The sequence below is a fragment of the Penicillium cataractarum genome (genome assembly GCF_028827025.1).
Source record: "Penicillium cataractarum strain IBT 29864 chromosome Unknown utg000001l, whole genome shotgun sequence".
NCBI classification, from domain to species: Eukaryota; Fungi; Ascomycota; class Eurotiomycetes; order Eurotiales; family Aspergillaceae; genus Penicillium; species Penicillium cataractarum.
Window position 1 is genome coordinate 2,285,824 of NW_026622737.1, and position 18,871 is coordinate 2,304,694.

Sequence of the window (18,871 nt, forward strand, 5' to 3'; positions counted from 1 at the left end):
GGGAACTCAGGCTGTCAGATATGGGGGCTAGCGGCGATTCGCGGCCCCACCGGTGATTTGCGGCCCCATGCTACCTCAGCTCTGCCAAACTGAATTGATATTCATGAAGTTCATGGATTCAAATGCCCGATTCGTGGGTGGACATGCCAGGAAGAGTAAATTAACCTCATTCCCTTTGCGGACAATGCCTCAACGGCAGGGTCCATGTCACATGACCCAGTTCCTGGACTTGCCACTGGTGTATGCGGGGGAGCTGATCATTTCATCCGCCTTGCTCGACCTCCGCCCCTCTTGCCAACCCCATTTCTTTATAAAGACAATGGCTGCTCCCGATGGATGCTTCTATTATTTCCTGAAAGAGGATCTGGATGCCTGAAAAAGAGAGGTTCACACCCCTACTCACGCGCTTGATCATCCTTGTCGGTAAGCTCCGATCGTTTATAGTTATCCGCCTTATCTGCTGTACACCCCCTCAGTTCCCTCGAAACCCGTTATCCATTATTCCATTGTTGCACAAATATGCAGGCTATTCCTGGATGCCTATTTTGATACTTGTATGCAATACTTTCATCAACTGTGAGACTAACAGATTGTCAGCCTCAGACTCATGCCCTGCTTGTGGGGGCTATAAAGCGATCGTCTAGCAACCTCTTTGGGGCCGCTTTGCTCAAGACCACCACATTGATTTCCACTCTTTGCCCGTGCAGGGATCTGCAGGGTGCATTTCCAGGATTTAAAGCACATACAGCACCCGTTGTTTCTTCCATTTTCCATTTTCTTCCATGACCATGGAGCCCTCAAGCACAGAACGTTCCCCGGCTGGCTATAGCTACGGTTATTCTGCGGATGTGGATACCATCCGTGAACAGGAGTATCCCTTGTTGAATGGTATGAATACCTTACCTCATTCTAATGACCCTCATAATGACCGTGTGCCTTGTAGAGACGACATACCTTGATCATGCTGGCACAACGCTATATGCCAAGTCTATGATCGAGGAGTTCTCTCGACAAATGACATCAAACATATTCGGCAACCCCCACTCAATGTCTCTATCATCGCAGCTTTCTACTCAGCGGACAGATGATGTTCGCCTCAGAATTCTCCAATTTTTCAACGCAGATCCCGAAGAGTATGATCTCGTCTTTGTGGCTAATGCTACGGCGGCCATCAAACTACTCGCCGATTCTCTGCGGGACTCTGACCATCGCGGCTTTTGGTATGGCTACCATGCCGATGCCCACACTAGCCTTGTGGGTGTACGTGAGCTGGCAGAAATGGGACACCAATGTTTTCAGAGCGACACAGAAGTAGATTCTTGGATCTCTGAACTCCCCGACATTCAGACAAAGGCGCCCAAGCTCATCGCATTCCCGGGCCAGTCAAATTTGAACGGCCGTCGCCTTCCTCTCAGATGGTGCAAGGAAGTGCGTTCGGCAGCCCGGCAAAGCGGTAGCAATGTATACACACTACTTGACGCTGCTTCGTTCGTGTCGACGGCTCCGCTTGATATCGGCGCAGTGGCGCCCGACTTTACCGCACTCAGCTTCTATAAGATCTTCGGATTCCCAGACTTGGGAGCTTTGATCGTCAAAAAGAGTGCTGCACGTGTATTCGAGAGGCGCAGATACTTTGGCGGAGGCACCGTCGACATGGTCATTGCAGCAGGTGCACAATGGCATGCAAAGAAGGAGTCTTCTATCCATGATCGCCTTGAAGATGGTACTTTGCCTTTCCACAGCATTGTGGCTCTCGACGCCGCCCTCGATACCCACAAACGTCTTTATGGCTCGATGGCAAATATTTCCACGCACACTGCCTTCCTCGCCAAGCGACTCTTTGACCGAATCTCTGTCTTGACTCACTGGAATCAGACAAACGTGTGCCAGATTTATCAGACAAACGCTGTCTATGGATGTACTAAGACCCAAGGGCCCATAGTTGCCTTCAATATACGAAATAGCCAGGGTGAATTCATTCCCAAGACTGAGGTGGAGAAGTTAGCAACCGTCCAGAATATTCAAATACGAACTGGGTCGGTTTGCAACCCTGGAGGTACTGCAGGCGCTCTTGGCTGGACGGGCGCAGATTTGCGTCGCCATTACTCTACCGGTCTACGTTGTGGAGATGCTCATGATATCATCGGTGGAAGACCAACGGGTGTCCTGCGTGTCAGTCTTGGCGCAATGACAAATATGAAGGATATCGACTCTGTCGTTGACTTTATTGAAGAGTTCTATGTGGAGAGGATTCCTCCTGTCGTTGCTTTGAATCCACCCCTCGAGGAGACTGACATGGTTGGACGTCACTTCTACATTGAAAGTCTCTCTGTCTTCCCCATCAAAAGCTGTGGTGCCTTCAAAGTTCCAGAGGGTAAGCGCTGGGAAGTCAAAAGAGAAGGACTGGCTTGGGACCGAGAATGGTGTCTGATTCACCAGGGAACTGGTGCAGCTCTAAACCAAAAGAGGTACCCACGCATGGCTCTCATTCGTCCTGCTATCGATCTTGACCGGGGTATCCTGCGTATCACCTGCGGTGTGATGACCGACCAAGTGAGCCTCGAGATCTCACTTGGTTGGGAAGACACCAGTCTCATTTCCACATCTCTATGCACAAACAGCAAACGGCCATCTATGGTCTGCGGCGATCAAATCTCCCTACATGCTTATTCTTCACCAGTAGTATCTGCATTCTTCTCCGACTACCTGGGTGTCCCTTGCACCCTCGCCAGATTCCCACCTCAAACTGCCAACCGATACTCACGACCGCCTCGCATGACTGGTACATGGAAAAACAGATTCCGAAAGCTCATCATGCCCGGCTCATTCCCGCCCGAACTTCCACCTCCTGTTCGTGAGACGAATACAAACCCTCTTCTGCTTTCCAATGAGATGCCAATTCTAGTCGTCTCACGCTCGTCCGTCAACCGCCTCAACGAAAGGATCAAGGCCAACAACAAACACGGCACTGGTGGAAGCAAGGCCGTTGCCGCAGACGTTTTCCGAGGGAATATCGTCGTTGCCGAACGGCTTGCCCAACTCGGAGATGTGGAACAGCCCTATGCCGAGGACCACTGGTCATCTATTCGCATCGGCCCAGATCAGCTCCGAGTCGATGTTTTGGATGCTTGTCAAAGATGCCAAATGGTATGCATCGACCAATTTACAGGTATTCGAAGTGAGGAGCCGTTTTCTACACTTGCGAAAACAAGAAATGTAAATGGCAAGGTCTGTTTCGGCAAATATGCAGCACTTGCCCCGGAAGAGACAGAGGGCTTTGAGTCACAACCAGACCATCGGACAGTCATGGTGGGAGACGTTGTTGTGCCTGTATACCATGATGAATGATTGCGTGGGCCGGACTCTTATTTTGAAGATTCCTCGGAACTTGGAGGGATTATTATGCCCATCGCTTGATCTTGTACAATTCTGCTGTCACTGTATTTAATTCTTCAACCTTTTTGGATAGCGTCTGCTTGATACCAGTACAATATCCCGAAATTCATTTCTCAACATGCTCATTCATAGATGCAATTTCTCTAGATATAGGTAGCCATTTTCAGCTTCGCCTTCTCTCAGCTCCTATTCCAAATCAAAACATCAAGGTTTGAATATACTGTCAAACGATACAGAATCTGGCAAGCTATAGCACAACCTCGCATTTCCAATTTGAGTTTGCTTCTCAAGAAAAGATCCACTCCACAGACCCCCCCCCTCTCCCTCAACTACAAGACATGAAACAATTTGTCGTCCCCTGCGTACCAACCGGATAATCCAACGCAGGATCCGGTCGCCGAAACCAATTAGCCAAGAAATTCGTACAATGATCCACATGCTCCATTTTAGCAAGCATATCATCAAGTCGATCTCCACGCATATGAACATCATGTCCACGTCTCAGAAGATACAGACAATGTACCAGATGCTCGCGCAAAGAAGTCCAATAGAACCCCTGAGTATTGTGTCCAACTTCATCAAAATCTTTCATCTGGCGGGTCATAGCTTCATCGTAGTAATAAATGAATGGCTTGCCAGCATTGAACGTCTCAAACTCCTTAGAATAGTAGTGCGGACACTCTCGATGAAGCCAACACGCGGACAGCGGGTCGTACTTGCAGCCTAGGGATTCAGCTTCAGCCGTAGAATTGCCGCAGGAGAGTGTTGTTCGAGGGGTTGTTGGGAGACATTGTCTCTGGCCGCGCAGATCGCCTGAGTTGAATTGGGGCGATTTGACGATGAGAATCTCACGGAGAGGCTCGAATGTGAGGATAGCGATGATGGTGAAGACTAGCAGGATTAAGATGAGAAGGAGGCTGCTGACGGTGATTGCGGCTAGGTTTTGCTTGAAAAATAGCGAGGTTGAGTGACGCCGTCGGCGGTTCGTCACAGTCGCATCGCTGCTAGTATCATCATCTGGTTCTGCTTCAGGCACGGGCAGATACTTCTTTGAAAATCCCATGTCCATCCTATCTGAAAAGGTTCGCGAAGGAAGGTGGTTTTCATGCACAGGGAGATAGAAATGGCCGTACATTCCTCAACTCATGGGAAAAAACAGCTAAAATCAAAAGCATGTTGGAGCTGAAAGTAGCGTCCTCATGTAGGAATGAGCAAACAAAGAACTTGAGATTCAGGGTCCCTGCCGAACTGGCAATCCTCGAGGGCGACCAGGCAGAAGGGTCAGTTGAAGTTAGAAGCGACACTTATTCCTCAGCCAGTAGTAGTGAGTACTGTCGTTAATCACTAGCCCAAAGTGGTGTTGAATAGAAACCAAATCGGAGCCAAGTAGTTGACCCTGCAGCGCCATGGCAAAACCTTAACTTATTGACACCCCGATTCGTAAATTTGTACCCATAATCTAAGCAAATCAGAACCACTCTTCTCCTCATGGATAAGGCCCGTGATCTTGGTGTAGCGAGATTATGGAAGGAATTTGTTCTCGGACTAATCGTAGCTTTTCCTAAGATGGGCGACAAAGAAATGTGGCCAAGCCACTGCTGGCGGTATTTATCAGCTATATCACTAGTTAGCTTGGGACGATGAAGCGAGACGAATTATATTGGTCAGTTTACTGACTGAATAACTGAATAACTGCCATTTTCTCTGCCTCGGTGGGTGGAATCGGCTTTCTTTTACAAGTGTCCCTAATCCCCCTTTCAAAGCTACGGCTAACCACTAATATTGGTGCAGGACATCGCTTCGCGTGGGCCTCTTCGATTAACAAAACAAATCAATATTGAAAAAAATCCTACCACGCCTATATACTCGAAGTCTCTTCCCTCCCAACCACCATCCTTCGCCTTACTTGGTATACTGTGCCTTGAACTCATACCGCAAACACCCGGCATCCCTATATCCACCAACACCCCCATTGTTGCAATCTGTGAAATCCTTCCTCAGCATCCTCTGACAGGTAATTTGGTCACTGCTATCCGGGAACTTCTGATCTCCCAACGGGGCCCAAGGGCTCTGCTTTGACCCCCTGCAACCATTGACCCATGAGATCGAGTAATAGTATGGGGCATCATTTGTTTTCGTCTGCCACACAATGGGATCGCTCTTTTCGTCCATCATTTTATCAGGAAGAGCAGTGCCCGCACACGCCCACCCGGTATACGAGTTCTGCCAGTCGGGGGAGATGTCCGCGTGCTGGCCGAAGTCGTCGGCGCCATGGCATTTGACCGAGCCGAGCTTGTCTCCTGGTGTCGATGTCGGTGGGTTCTGGTCAGACTTCTCGATCTTGTAGCTGAAGCTGGTACCGCAGGCAAACTTGGCATCCCCAGATGGCTGGATTGAGTGGCTGTTGAGACCTTGGCCTGTATTGCTTCATTAGTGTCTAGAGGGTTGAGTAGGTCAGAGTGGGGGTTGGGCTTACACTTTGGAGCAATCTTCTCGAAAGTAGCCTTGCAGTCGGGCAGGCAATCAGTTCTCCCATCAGTTTCAAAGTGGAAAGTATAACCTTTGTAGGCAGTGGATTTGATGTCGGCGCTGGTCAGGTCCTGCTTAGGGTTTTTGGTGAGGTCCCTGCCACAGAAATTCTCGGACATGCGTTTGAAGAAGGAGACGTCGACATCGATAGCCTTGCTGTAGTCCTGAATTTGAAACACACATTAGCGGGGACCTTGAGATCATCATACAGACAGAGCACATACTCCTTTATTGGCACAAGTAATGTCCGCTTGGTCTGGGTGGTCAGGGATGTTGATCTTGTAGCTATACTCCGCGCCGCATGGAAGAGTCACGTTTGCTCCTCTCTGCACGCTATGGCTGTCCAGTCCCTCGCCTATTATTCCAAATACTTAGTAGAGCGTCACTCTCTAATATTTGGGGAAACTTACAGCCAGCCGCCATGGCTTTGATGGCCCCCGGACAATCCGTATCACACTTCTCGTTCACGTCCTTAGGTGGGGTGTATGAAAAGTCAAATGTGTATTTCTTATACGCATCGGATGAAATGTCGTTACCGGCAAGCGTCATGTGGCGCTCCTTCTTCGAGTCGCCTTTGCAGAATTTATCGGACAGGCTGTTGAGGAAAGAAACATCGACAGCGACAGCCTTGTCGTACCCAGTGTCGGAGCAGGTCACTTTAGGCTTGTCGTCCACATGCGCAAGCGCGTACTTGATTGCCTCGGCCTGGTCGTCGAACCACCCCTTGTCGTACGGGTAGAAGACCGGCTTCATTACGTCGAGACATTTACAATATTTGTATTTACCCTATATGAGTCAGATAATTAGGATTTATCACCAGAAATAAATGGGGAGACGACGAGAGACATACATCCTGGCAAACATGATTGTCACCCTTGCAGTCCTTGCAGAGTGGAGCATCCTTTCCCTTCGGCGCATCTGACGGACACTTCTTGGGCTCCTCAGGAGGAGACTCTGTGGTGGGTAGGTGGTTATTCGGCGGGTCTTTGATCCCAAAGGCGAGTGGGAGATGGTTCTTTGCGTAGACATGGAAAGCCATCCAGACCAAGCTGATGCCACCGAATCCAGTCGCAACCATCTGGGCCTCCTGTGCGGTGGCAGAAGTACCCAGAGCCTTGAGCACGTCCTGACTAAGGAATTGAATTTCTTTAACGGCATCGTTTAGGGCTTTGATGACATCGGAATTGTCAGCTTTGAAGTCCTCGAGGAACTTGGTGATTCCACACGCTGCTTCTCGCTTGTTCGAGCATGCAGGGACCTTGCCCATCATATCGCCCAGCTTATTTTGGAGCTTGGGCGCCATGAGGACGTCTAGGTCACCGTTAGGTCCTGTCATAATGGCTACCGGGGCTGTCACGGTTTTTGTTGTGGGCTTATTGTCTTTAGTTGTGACTTGAACTTGGGTAATGTGCTCTGTGTCTTTTGCTTTCCACTGGAAATTATCAGCGAGGATGACTACAAATTAGTGTGATGATACGCTTACGTTGCCCTTGTCGTCAACATAGTCCGAGAAGAATTTATTGTATGGTCCTCCTGTCTCACTAGGGTTCATTAGCACAAGCACTAACATGTTAAAGAAAGCATAGACAAAAATATGACGAACACTGGATCCACAAGAACAGGGTTGATTCCAATCTGCCCAGAGGTTGTAGGTATAATCGCGGCTACCTGGCCGACCCCTCTCTCTTCGACGCGGGTTGGAGCCTCAGTCTCCAGAGGTGGTACTTCGACCGGCCAGGCGAAGGCTGCCGAAATCAAAAAAGGTGTTATAAGAAGAGACTTCATGGCTATCGGGGAATCTGAGAGATTGTCACTTGGCTCTTTCAACGACTACAGCGGAGGACACGATATACTTTATACTTCCGGTCTTCCTTACGCAGCCCCTCATCATCGGAGGAAGACGATAACTTCACAAAACAAGCCCGAGGCTGAGTCCAACACTGCTCGAGATCTTCTTTGTTGACCTTCTCGCTGGTTGCCCGAGTAGTATCAACCTGAACAGCAGCTGCATCCAACACAACATCGTATCTGCACAATTTGGCCCTTTAGCCCCATCTGAGGGATTTTGATGACATACATTGACATACAGAATGAAGTCAGATCGACAATAAGTGATGATACAATACTACTAATAGAAGTACGCTCAGACCCTTCCTTATACATTGGACCCCACATCGTCACAGTCTCATTATGTTTATCCCAAGCCACCCGCTGCAGGGTCTTGGCCTATGCTTAGGGTGTCCAACAGAGTGACACAGCCATCATTAGCCCTGGTACCTTTATTTTTACTTTGGGGCTTTATCGTTAGGGCCATCGGCATTGGATGCTTCAAAATTGGGGGCATAAGATTTGGGGTCTTTAAACAGTGGGGGCTTCAGCGAAGGATCAGGGCCTGGTAAGGCGCCCAATAAATTCTCTTGGCTCTGCTGAAATATGCGCAAAACGATGCCTTTACTGGACCCTGCATATTCCGATATCAACACTAAATAATTCTGCGGGGAGATTCTATAGGCCGGTTGCAGAGAAGTGAACCGCTACCACCCAGGGGCGATAATTTTCATACGGGAGAACCAACACGACAAATTTAGCAATCGATATTCATCCCGTCTGTAGATGCACCGCCCCTCGCATAGATGAAACATCGCGGTAATGCAGTTCAGGTTGTTGGGTGGATGTTCTGCACTCGGTCGAGGATCACCGGATGCCGCTTTATATTGGTGAAGATATAAAATACTACCATTCGCGCTGTGCGATGACACTGCTGGTTTACTTTGTCAGTCCTTTTCCCCAAGTTACTTCACCTTATCTCCTTCGTTGCTCTTGTCTGATACTCGACGATGAAATTCCTTCAAGGCCTATTTTGTGCCTTTGGCCTCCTGGCCAGTGCTAATGCTCTGTCATGGAAGCTTGATCAGTCATGCCGAACAGATGGTAAGCTGGACAAGATATTCCTATTGACCTTCCAATAACAACTTTCTGCAGAACTTGGTGACATGGTCTCTACTGCCGTGGACAGTGCATTCCACATGGCGAGCAATGAGTACGATGTACTCAACAAGATCCTCTCCAATCAGGACCTCGGCCAGCACAGTGCCAACCTCCGCAATGTGATCAAGTGGATGTTTATGAAAGACGGAGAAGAGCCAAATAGAGAACGACTGACTTTACTGAAAAGTATTTCCGCCTACTCTTATGTCTTCGCCCTTGATGCAATTTGCTGACTGTAACAGCACGTATGGGGACCCTCGCCAGGGCAAATAATCGTCAGGATAACCAGACTCCAGACGGCAATACGGTAAGACTTCTAATACAGCCGAGTCAGGGCTAGGTTATGTGTAAACCGGATTCAGATCGCTGATACTTGAGCAGATCGTGATTTACTGTGGCTTCGATCGCTTCGAAAAAAGGTCTGACGGCTGGTTCGATGAGGGTAGGTCCTTAAGTCAACAAAAACTCACCACCTCCCTATTGAATCTAACATTTATATAGATATCGAGGAGGTTCTCGAGAAGGACCAGTCATTCGAGACATGCAAAGGCCTCGCACCTAACGTAGCCTACACTTGGGTACCCGATGACAGGAACAAGCCGTCACAAGTTCAGCTCTGCCCATGGTTCATCAACTGGATGAAATCCGTCGACACCAATACCTTAAAGGATGCCCAAAAGAAAGCTCGGTTTTATGAGACAGTCAGCAAAGCGCTGTCGAAGATGCACACCTTGCTTACCCCTATTGATGTGGACTCGTTGCTCGACAAGGTAATTTTGCACGAGCTCACACATACACGTCCTGGGGGCCAGTCGGAGGATGTGGACGGTCCTAGCTTTTTGAAGGTTAGGTATGGATGGAATAGGTGCCGGAAGTTGGCGCAGGAGGGAAGCACCGACCATGACCGGCAATCGCAGGTCAATGCAGATACGATTGCGCTTGCTGGGTCTGGTATGTTAGCCCCTTTTTCTGGATTTGGAACAAGATACTGACAAGCCAATAGCTATCAGATTCATCAATGAGGGGAAGGAGGTGAAGGAGAATGGGGACGTAGAGTAGAGGTAAGGATCGGTTGTGATTTGTTGGGTTAGAGTTGACTGTGGTGTATAACTGGTGGGAGCTATGTTGTTTTTTTACCTTACTGTCACACTTTTACTGAGTATTTGTATTTATGCAGAATTACGAGTAACTCAGTAAGCTTTCAATTGCTCTCTACTCTCTATATCATATCAGGGACCGGCTGGATTCGGGGATGTTAGCTCAAGGTATTGGATACTATATAGGAAATTGGGCTATTCGGGTATATTCATGTTACATAGCAAACAATAAAAATAGAATAATACACGGGTTCAACTCAAATCAGTAGAACAAACCCCTCATTGGCCCCCAAGCAAGCAGGTTGAGTTATTCCCCGTCGATCGCCAGGGCTGATGCCGAGACCTACTCCGCCTCGCAGCCTAACATAAAAGGTTGAGTATTCCTCCTCATCTCCTCGCCCCATCAACCACCACGATTCATTACGAAGACATCATCATGAAATGGTCATGGAGTTTTTCTGCTCGACGCCAAGAGGAAAGAAGGCTTGCTGAGAGGCGCAGGCGCAGAAGCGACCGTCCTGGCCCCCTGCCAGCTGTCCGTGAACGGACCCTGACGCTACCATTCCCACCTACCAACAAGGACTTCGTCCAAAATAATCGTCATCAAAGAACCTGCGATCAGCAGCAATCTCCCTTTTTCGCCAAATTCCCAGAAGAGATCCGGTATCTGATTTATCGAGAGGTCCTGGCTCCAGGAGATAATCCGGAGCTCCATGTCGCCAGTGCAGACCAACGACTGCTCAGTCGGCGCTGCATTAATGAGAACCGGGATGTCCCGGGGCTAGAGCACCGCTGTTGGGGCCGTCACTACAAGCAAGACGGCACAACGGCCCGGAATCAGAACATGGGGGGATACGAGCCCGAGGATGATTCTCCCTACCCCATGAGACTAGGATTATTGCGCTCGTGCCGACAGGCGTATGTTGCTAGAATTTCCCACGTCTAAACAAGAGACAATTCCACTAATCAGAACTAGATACTCGGAGTCCATTGATATTCTATACTCTCAAAACACTCTCAGCTTCCGTCAAACGCGAACTATCGTGGATTTCCAGCGCACCATTATCCCCCAGCGCTTGCACAGCGTTCGATCTATGAATCTGTACTTTCTGCTCCAACTGCACTGGTACGGCACACGCCTGGAGGAAATTGAACATATCTATCCTTTCGACATACCTTTCTTCTGGGAGTCTACCTGGAAAATCCTCGCCGAGATGGAGTCGTTGCAGAGCCTTCGGGTTGAGTTCACTGATGGGCGTGTTGACGATGAGTACCCACCGCGGGATGCGGTGATACATCTTCTGAAGCTGATGACGGCAGTCAAATTTCCGAATTATGTGGTCCAATTCGATTGGGCGGTTGAGGTAGATGAATTTGTAGGCTTGTTGGGGAACAATCTGCCTTTTGAAATTCAGGTCAAAGAGAAACCTGTACAGCCCGTTTATTATTGGTAGGGCCAGGTATGTCTTGCCTCATACAGGCTATAGACATTCTGTGACTGCTGAATTGAAGTACCTTGCATGATAGTTCCTACATCGAATAGGAGGACCTATGGGCTTGACGCTGAAGACTACCACTTTTGAGACCATAAAATAGAGCTCGGCGCCCAATTAAATGTCTGGTTATAGAAAGTACTCGGTCCAAGTCGGATGCCAAAGAACGTACTTGAAAAATTTCTGGCCTGCGTGGTTCTGTCTTCTAGACCTAACATCCGGTGGTTTTGTTTCAGACAAATCGAGCTAGCCAAGTGAACACTTTTCGGTGATTTCTAAGTCAGCTGTGAAGCAAGCCAAGCTTCTCTCTGAAAGGAGATATCAATAGACATACCAATCTTTCTAACCGCTTGATATGTTGCTTGGCTTTCTGTAATGGTCCTTTCCGCTGTGATGCCACGAGTGGCTTCAAGTCTTCTCTAGAAGCACGTAGCCATGTAACTGCATGCTCTTTGTTAAACCCATCACTTAGCTTTTTCCTTTATGTACGCTAGTTGCGAAGAGGTTCGCCTTTCATAATGGTACAGAATTTTTAGATTAGGACCACAGCAGTATTCCGTCGTTTCTACTTGGCTTTTAATAAGATGTTGGTCAAGGAATTCATTTCTCGAGAACTTTAGATATGTCTCCGAGTTGAAGGTTTCACTGTGTAAGATACACAATGACAATATATACAATTCGATATGCAAAGATCTCCTTCACGGTCAACCCACACACAAGAACCCAAAGTGAATTTAGTACTCCGTGAGCTTTGCAGCGGCAGGGGGGTACCGATCTCCCGCAACTGGGAATTGGTCTAGGATAGCCTCGATCTCAGCCATATCGGCCTCTGACAATGGAATATCCGTCGCGTTCTCCACAACTCTCTGTTCAGATCTGGCGCCGGCAACAGGCACAAAGACCGGCATTCCTTCGCGCCGACTCTGAGCCTTAATCCACGAAAGGGCAAGCTGGGCAGATGTACAAGATTTTTTCCCTGCCATTTCATTTATCTTTGCCACCAGACGCAAGTTAGTCTGGAAATTCTCGGGCTGAAAGCGCGGGAAGAATCGGTGGTGGTCATTCGCGGGCATATCATCCAGACTCTTGATCTGACCCGTAAGCATACCAGCACCAAGAGGAGTATGAGCCACCATCGGAATTCCCAATTCACCACAGGTCTCAGCAACGCCATTTCCAAAGACATCAGTTGCCCACAGACTGATCTCCGCCTCGACCATGTCGATCTTAGCTACCTTTGCCGCGCGCCGAATGGTATTGGCACTGACTTCGCTCAGCTGGATGCCACCTATTTTGCCCTCTTTCACGAGTTCCGCTAGTGCGTTGACGGTATCCTCAATTGGCACGTTCTTGTCGACCCGTCCACAACCGAAGATGTCGATTTTCTTCTTTCCGTCGAGGATGGCGTTTGCGCGCTTCACAAACTCCCGGATTGCCTCGGGGGAACAGTCCATAGTGAAAGTTCGCATATCCTTGATGCCACTTTTGATTGTAAGAACGACCTTTTCAGCGTCCTCAGGATAGGCGGTAAAATAACGGTTCATAAGGTGTAGAGAGTTGTTGTCAGGCGTGCCGTAGAAGTCGGCTCCATTCCAGACATTGACGCCGGCGGCGAGGGCAGCCTTGAGAATCTTGAAAGCTTTTTCGTCGGGTGTGACATCATCTTTCCAGGTCAGGCCTGCACCATCGTTAGCTATTGTATACCATTATCCAACAATGTATGGAAAGAACGAACGCATAAGACCTAGGCCATTCTGGCTGATCGGCTTCCCGGCTAGCGAAGGCATTGACAATGAGCAATTATATTGTAAATACTCAACAATTTTGTAAATACAAGGCTAAAGGAAACAAAGCAACGAGGTTTTCCAAGTCAATTGCCCTTGCGAAGAAAATAACAGTTGGCAGGTGTTCGGTCTCTAGGGATGCCGAGTCCGCATCTTAGGTCCGCTTAACTCCGCCATCTTCAATGCACCCCACAATCTGCTAACCCAACAATTTTTTGACGAAAAGGGGGTCGATATTTTCCCATGAAGAGACAGATCGCGTGCTTCATGAGAGAAACCCTCATATTCCTTCATCACGAAAGTCAGGAATGCTACCATGTGCACCCTAAAGTCCAATGCAACTATATCGGGTGGTGTGGTCACTGCGGATAACGGAAAGGGCTTCGTGGGCGATGCTAGATGGACGTATACGTCGAATGATGCGATCATTATGGTATCAAACAGCTCGCCGGACGAGTCTCTAATCGTTCAATTCAATTGATTGTGAGATCTCGTCCGTCAAGGCATTCAGTAGTGATGAAGCTTCATCTACAATGACAGTGACATATCATTGAGTAGCGTTCCCAACTGTGCACTTTAAGTGACAACTCCAAAAGTATACCAATGATCTGCGCAGCCTGCATCTTTATCAAGCATAATTTTCGATTCCGTTGACAGTGTGGATCAATGGTATTATGATGTGTTCGCGGTCCTCACAGACCCTGCAGATCATAAGTGGATGATCAGTGAAGTTCATTCGGCCTAGGAATGGCAACTTGTGAGTTGCTCTTCATGCTAGCCTTCCTTGGTCTCAAACTGTTTTGAGATGGAGACGAGGTCCCGGATTTCTGGTACTGCGTTCATCTTCGCCAACTCCAGCCGCGAGAGTGGTTTGCTTGAGCATCAATGTACGTATGTTCGCAACTTATTTCGTGCTCTGGCAGTTGCCTTCACTTATTCACAAGCCTGAAAACTGCCACAAAATACAACCTTTCAGAAAGAAGCGACTTTTCACTACAAATACTAGGTCTCACCAGTTCGTACGTCAGCAGGATCTAAGGCCCCCAGGGCCAGCAGAAAAATAAACTCATGAACCATCCCTTCTCCAGCATGGCACTAGCTAAATAGGAGTCACAAATCATCATGGCATTAGTGGGCCCGGTTGTGGAAAGGATCGCTGAAGAGAAATCAGAAAATGGGAAAGGATCAACATCTCTCTTCAACCGTGGCGTGCCACATGGCATCCCACCGACAAAGCGTCATCTGGGGACGATCACCCGTTTTCGCAGTATCTCCATATGTCAACAGGGCTCTTTTTCATGCCATTCACGGCTCGATATATTTCTGAGGTCTACCGGTATAGCTCCTGTGTTGTAGTCCTATGCTTCCTGCAATGGACCGTCCTTCACTATCAAAGTTTTCCGAGTCATCGGCCGAATGTGTAGGTATTCCTACCCGAGAGCGAACCATCAGGCAGCAGTCTAGAACGAGGGACTCGGAAAGAAAAGCAATGATGCTTTGAGAAGGGTCGCTAACGGGGGCAGAGGAAATGAAAGCACTAATATCCGAGCCTCGTGACGGACTTTGCATGAGTTCCTCGGCGAAAGCTACAGCACCACCACAGTCACCAGAGCACGGCGGCGACGTGGTCGCCATGGCGCTGAGCGTGGCTCTACCGAGCCTTGGCTGGAAGTTCAAATTGAAGAATCTACGAGACACCGACGGCGCAAAAGGGCGCCCACGTTTTTTGCGATATGAAGAGATTGACTTCAAGAAGGTCGTCGCTCAGATACCACTGGTCAATATGATATTGAACGAGTCCACGGGTCTTAGGCCCTTGATCCACCGATTTGATGTGGAACGGACAGACCACCTCGTTTCGGTGAGTGGCTACGCTGTTCCTGGGAAATCGAGAGGGGGGGGCCGGGGAGGTTGTATACGGTTATCGGTCTTTCAACATTCAGAGGCGTTTCACTGGACCGCCGAGTTTGTCCCGGGCCTTTAGCCCCAAGACCTTGGCAGAAAGTTGGATATCGTTCAGCCTTTTAATACAATGGGTCTGCGCACGTGCGTTAGTGGACACGATACAATGATGGAGAGGCGTTTGATCCAGACGCGGCTGCGATTGTGGTGGCTGTTTGGCTTAGGATCACGTTACGCCATAGTACAACAATAAGCCCGAGAATCCCTGTGCCGGGGTCCGGCGGAAATAGCGAAAGGGACAAGGCGGCATTTGGTAAGTAGAGCAAGTCACGAAGCGCATCTGCTGACATGAACGAAATTGAGATTGTACGAGAAGTATAGCTAAAAATGGCCTATGGTGAGTGTTGTATGTCTCTGTGCACGCCCCAATCCCATAAAAAGGGTCATGCCCCAGAGACATAGCCCTCCAGCTCCGCCTCGACTGTCTATCTTTCTCAGTCCGATGACGAAGCGAGTAATTGCCCCCTGGGGCATGCAGTGGTCCGGAGCTATGACCACACCAGTCGATCTAGGATTCCAGATCATTTCTCGAAACATTCGGAGTACTTCCGACTTAGGATTAGCTTTTTCAGGTCCGGGAGAAGATCCAAGGGAGCTAAGAACCCAAATCCGGATGAATTAGGAAGGAAACAGTTGTGGAATCGATCTGGAATGTTGATAATGACAGAGTTTTTTCTCTTCAGATGGAGTTAAGAAAGCCGTGGCTGGTTAACCTTGGGTGATATCAGGTCAAAATATACGGAGTATACGGAAGTATACAATTGACGACAGTCACAACACCCATATGGCAAGGCAGGTAGACATTACCGAGTCTAGACGTGGGCTGAGTGTGACCTAAGGATAAGTACGATGCAGCAGTAGTATCCTAGTGGTTGATTCGTGTGTGAATTGTTGAATTAGCTACCGAGTATAGTTAGGGCCATCACTAGGCAATGACCGGCATGTCAGAACTAGTCTCCTAGTAACTTAGTATTATCGAAAATCGAGGATGAGGGGCCCAATGCCACATGGGAAAGAGGAACAGGCGATGGGGGGGGATGGAAGTGACTTGTGTAAGTAAAAGGGGAGTAAGACCCGCCTGGCGGGACGATCTGTTGACCAGCCATTTGGGCACGTTTTGCCGCGGGCGCTCCACATCGGCCAGCTTTTGGGGTCCATTTTTATTATTATACGATTATTCTATTCGGTTCACTCGGAATTTCCAGAATTTCTGTTTCTGTAATTGCCTGCACCGTTCTGCGGTCTCAACTGGTTCGCTCTTTGCCCACTTGCGTAGTCCCTGGGCCTGGTACAACCGGTTCAGCTCGCTATGTTGACACTCCGGCGCTTATCACGGGCGCCATATATTCATTTTCTCTCCCAGGCTTCTCTTACGAAACCTACCTTCTCAGCCATTCCCATCAGCTCATGTCATGGTTCTTGCCGGTCGATCTCTGGATGGAGATCCGCCTTGAACCCGCCTTGTCCCTCTCAAATGCGCCTGCTCCCCGCCACCTGTCGCTATTAAAATAACAGTCTCGGGACCTCGTCCCCCCGAGATCGCGGCCATGAGCCATCAGTTCCCTTATTCACCAGATTTCCACGAGTGGGAAAGCATTTCTTCTCGCCGTGAAAGCACGGTCTCAACCTCCACCGTGTCGTCCGCCTCCACCAGCATTCTCTTCCAGAGCCCCGCAACCTCCCCCGGGACAAGCTCGCGGAAGCAGTCATGGCAGCTGTACGACGATGTAGTGCGGCTCCAACTTAACCCTTCTATGACCATGTGCGTTTGTGGACTGTCGCAGTAGCGCGGCCGTGATGATATCTTGTGTCTCGACATCGCTAACGCGCCTATTACAGTTCTTTTGTCAAGAATGGTCAACTATTCAAACTACGATATACTTATATCGACGTATGTAAAGATTCAACGGGGGCCTTGAAATGTCTTGAGCTCGGGGGAGGTCTCGGCCAGCAAGCGCCCTTTGTCCACGCCTGTAAGTGATGATCGAAAGACAAAACTATGACCGGTGTTGGGTTGAAGATACAGAAATATTGACATCAAAAATAGTCCACAACACAAAACTACCTGTCCCACACATCGAACATCCTAAAGACAATGAACAATACCCTCTCCGCATCTCCTTCCTCGATCAACAAACCGTCCAAACCGCGCATGTAGTCTTCATGACGCAATTATCATATAAATTTGAAAACTGGCAAGGTATGCGACCGTACAACTTTGGTGATCTGTCTGGATCATGCTGATCGTGAATAGATTGTGTACAATTTCAAGAACTTCTCTTATGCTCCAAACTGGTCTTCTTGGGCGGCATGGCCGAGGCCAAGTCCAAGGGCCGTGGAGAAGAGTGTATCAGCCAGAATCTCCGAATCCTTCGTGGGCATAATGGTAAAAGAGTCATGCTCTTCTTTGCCAATTCTCAGCGTGGTGCGCTGAAACGATACGTCTCCATACCTCGTGAGTTCCATCTCTATTCATTTTTTATCCCATTTCCTACATATTCTGTGTACTCCGTTGCCGAAACGCCTGCGCAAGACCCATGATCGCCCTGCAATTTTAAAACAAAAACTTTACTTCCGGAATATCTATCTAAAACCAGCCACAGTCAACTGCGTGGGGAGCGTGAAACCACCCAAGAAAGCCGGACGACCGGTCCTCATCGAGCTCAATCCGAACTTTGAGATCTTATCGCAAATGCGAAACCTTCAGATCACATTTCTGAATGATGATGGTCAGTGCTCTCTCAAGCCGCATGGATTTGATGGAGGTGACGGAAGTCCGAGCACATCGCTTACAATATTGTTTAGATTCCAAGAGCTTTTGCCAGCTGCTATCAATGGACCTTACGATTGGATGAATAGATTAATTCCCAGATCTATGGTCTTGGGTACCTTTTTTTTCCTTTTCTTTTTTGGCTTTTTTTGGCTTTTGACTTTTTCTTCTTCATCCATTGTTAACTTTTCCACCGATTTCCCACTTTGCATGGCGGAGTTTTTCGGAGTGTGATTACCGTGTGATACCATATGATGCAAGCACTCTTATTGAAACATTAATTTCTCCTGATCGCGTAAAACCCCCTTGGCGGACTTTTGTATGACTTGCCAAGACGCTGTTAGTGGTAAGATAGTAGTAATCGTAAGCCTCGTCATAGGGATCATAAGATACGGTAGGGCAACATTGCTAGCATCTGCTATGACAACGTTCTCCTGTCAAGCTCCATGCTCGAATCAACGTGGTCAAAAGAGGCGTGGTGCAAAGCATATTTAAGTCGAGTGGGGCGCACGCCGAGCGATTCAAGCACTTGGATGCCCGCACGTGTGGGAAGCGATCGTTCGGTTTGGCTCGTCCGTGTGGGGGGCGTTTAACTATTTTGGGGTTTAGTCTCGTTCTTAGTGGCTTTGGGACTCGGGTGTGCCTCTTTTGCTTATTTGATCGTACGGGGACTCTTCTCCGCCTTAATACTCTGTCCTACAGATGGCTGTCTGGATTCTTATTGTCCAGTCCTTTGCTTTGAGTGACAAACTTTGTCTCCACTCATTGTAACTCGAACAGTACTCAATGTGCCCACTCCACTCGGTTCATTCAATCCCATTCAACCGAACCAGCGCTATGCGCGCCGAAGCT

At 48.7% G+C, this 18,871-nt stretch overlaps 7 protein-coding genes across 7 annotated transcripts; 3 read left to right on the forward strand and 4 right to left on the reverse strand.

Annotated features, from left to right (window-relative positions):
* Positions 1-788: 788 nt before the first annotated feature.
* Positions 789-3,348, forward strand: hxB (putative molybdenum cofactor sulfurase protein (HxB); the record flags this gene model as incomplete). Its single annotated transcript, XM_056693719.1, has 2 exons — positions 789-888; positions 944-3,348. The coding sequence occupies 2 exons, from the start codon at positions 789-791 to the stop codon at positions 3,346-3,348; spliced, it is 2,505 nt and encodes an 834-aa protein (XP_056560448.1).
* Positions 3,349-3,721: 373 nt separating this feature from the next.
* On the reverse strand, positions 3,722-4,465 carry N7496_000789 (uncharacterized protein; the record flags this gene model as incomplete). Its single annotated transcript, XM_056693720.1, has 1 exon — positions 3,722-4,465. One exon carries the CDS (start codon positions 4,463-4,465, stop codon positions 3,722-3,724), a length of 744 nt encoding a protein of 247 aa, XP_056560449.1.
* Positions 4,466-5,298: 833 nt separating this feature from the next.
* On the reverse strand, positions 5,299-7,261 carry N7496_000790 (uncharacterized protein; the record flags this gene model as incomplete). The annotated part of the gene is made up of 5 exons (XM_056693721.1): positions 5,299-5,813; positions 5,873-6,089; positions 6,150-6,280; positions 6,336-6,711; positions 6,776-7,261. The coding sequence occupies 5 exons, from the start codon at positions 7,259-7,261 to the stop codon at positions 5,299-5,301; spliced, it is 1,725 nt and encodes a 574-aa protein (XP_056560450.1).
* A 3,185-nt stretch (positions 7,262-10,446) lies between these two features.
* Positions 10,447-11,464, forward strand: N7496_000791 (uncharacterized protein; the record flags this gene model as incomplete). The annotated part of the gene is made up of 2 exons (XM_056693722.1): positions 10,447-10,928; positions 10,987-11,464. 2 exons carry the CDS (start codon positions 10,447-10,449, stop codon positions 11,462-11,464), a joined length of 960 nt encoding a protein of 319 aa, XP_056560451.1.
* Positions 11,465-12,237: 773 nt separating this feature from the next.
* N7496_000792 (aldo/keto reductase family protein) lies at positions 12,238-13,290 on the reverse strand (the record flags this gene model as incomplete). Its single annotated transcript, XM_056693723.1, has 2 exons — positions 12,238-13,181; positions 13,239-13,290. 2 exons carry the CDS (start codon positions 13,288-13,290, stop codon positions 12,238-12,240), a joined length of 996 nt encoding a protein of 331 aa, XP_056560452.1.
* A 1,302-nt stretch (positions 13,291-14,592) lies between these two features.
* On the reverse strand, positions 14,593-14,922 carry N7496_000793 (uncharacterized protein; the record flags this gene model as incomplete). Its single annotated transcript, XM_056693724.1, has 1 exon — positions 14,593-14,922. One exon carries the CDS (start codon positions 14,920-14,922, stop codon positions 14,593-14,595), a length of 330 nt encoding a protein of 109 aa, XP_056560453.1.
* Positions 14,923-16,796: 1,874 nt separating this feature from the next.
* On the forward strand, positions 16,797-18,104 carry N7496_000794 (uncharacterized protein; the record flags this gene model as incomplete). The annotated part of the gene is made up of 6 exons (XM_056693725.1): positions 16,797-17,011; positions 17,089-17,222; positions 17,297-17,449; positions 17,504-17,704; positions 17,853-18,023; positions 18,055-18,104. The coding sequence occupies 6 exons, from the start codon at positions 16,797-16,799 to the stop codon at positions 18,102-18,104; spliced, it is 924 nt and encodes a 307-aa protein (XP_056560454.1).
* Between the last annotated feature and the right edge of the window lie 767 nt (positions 18,105-18,871).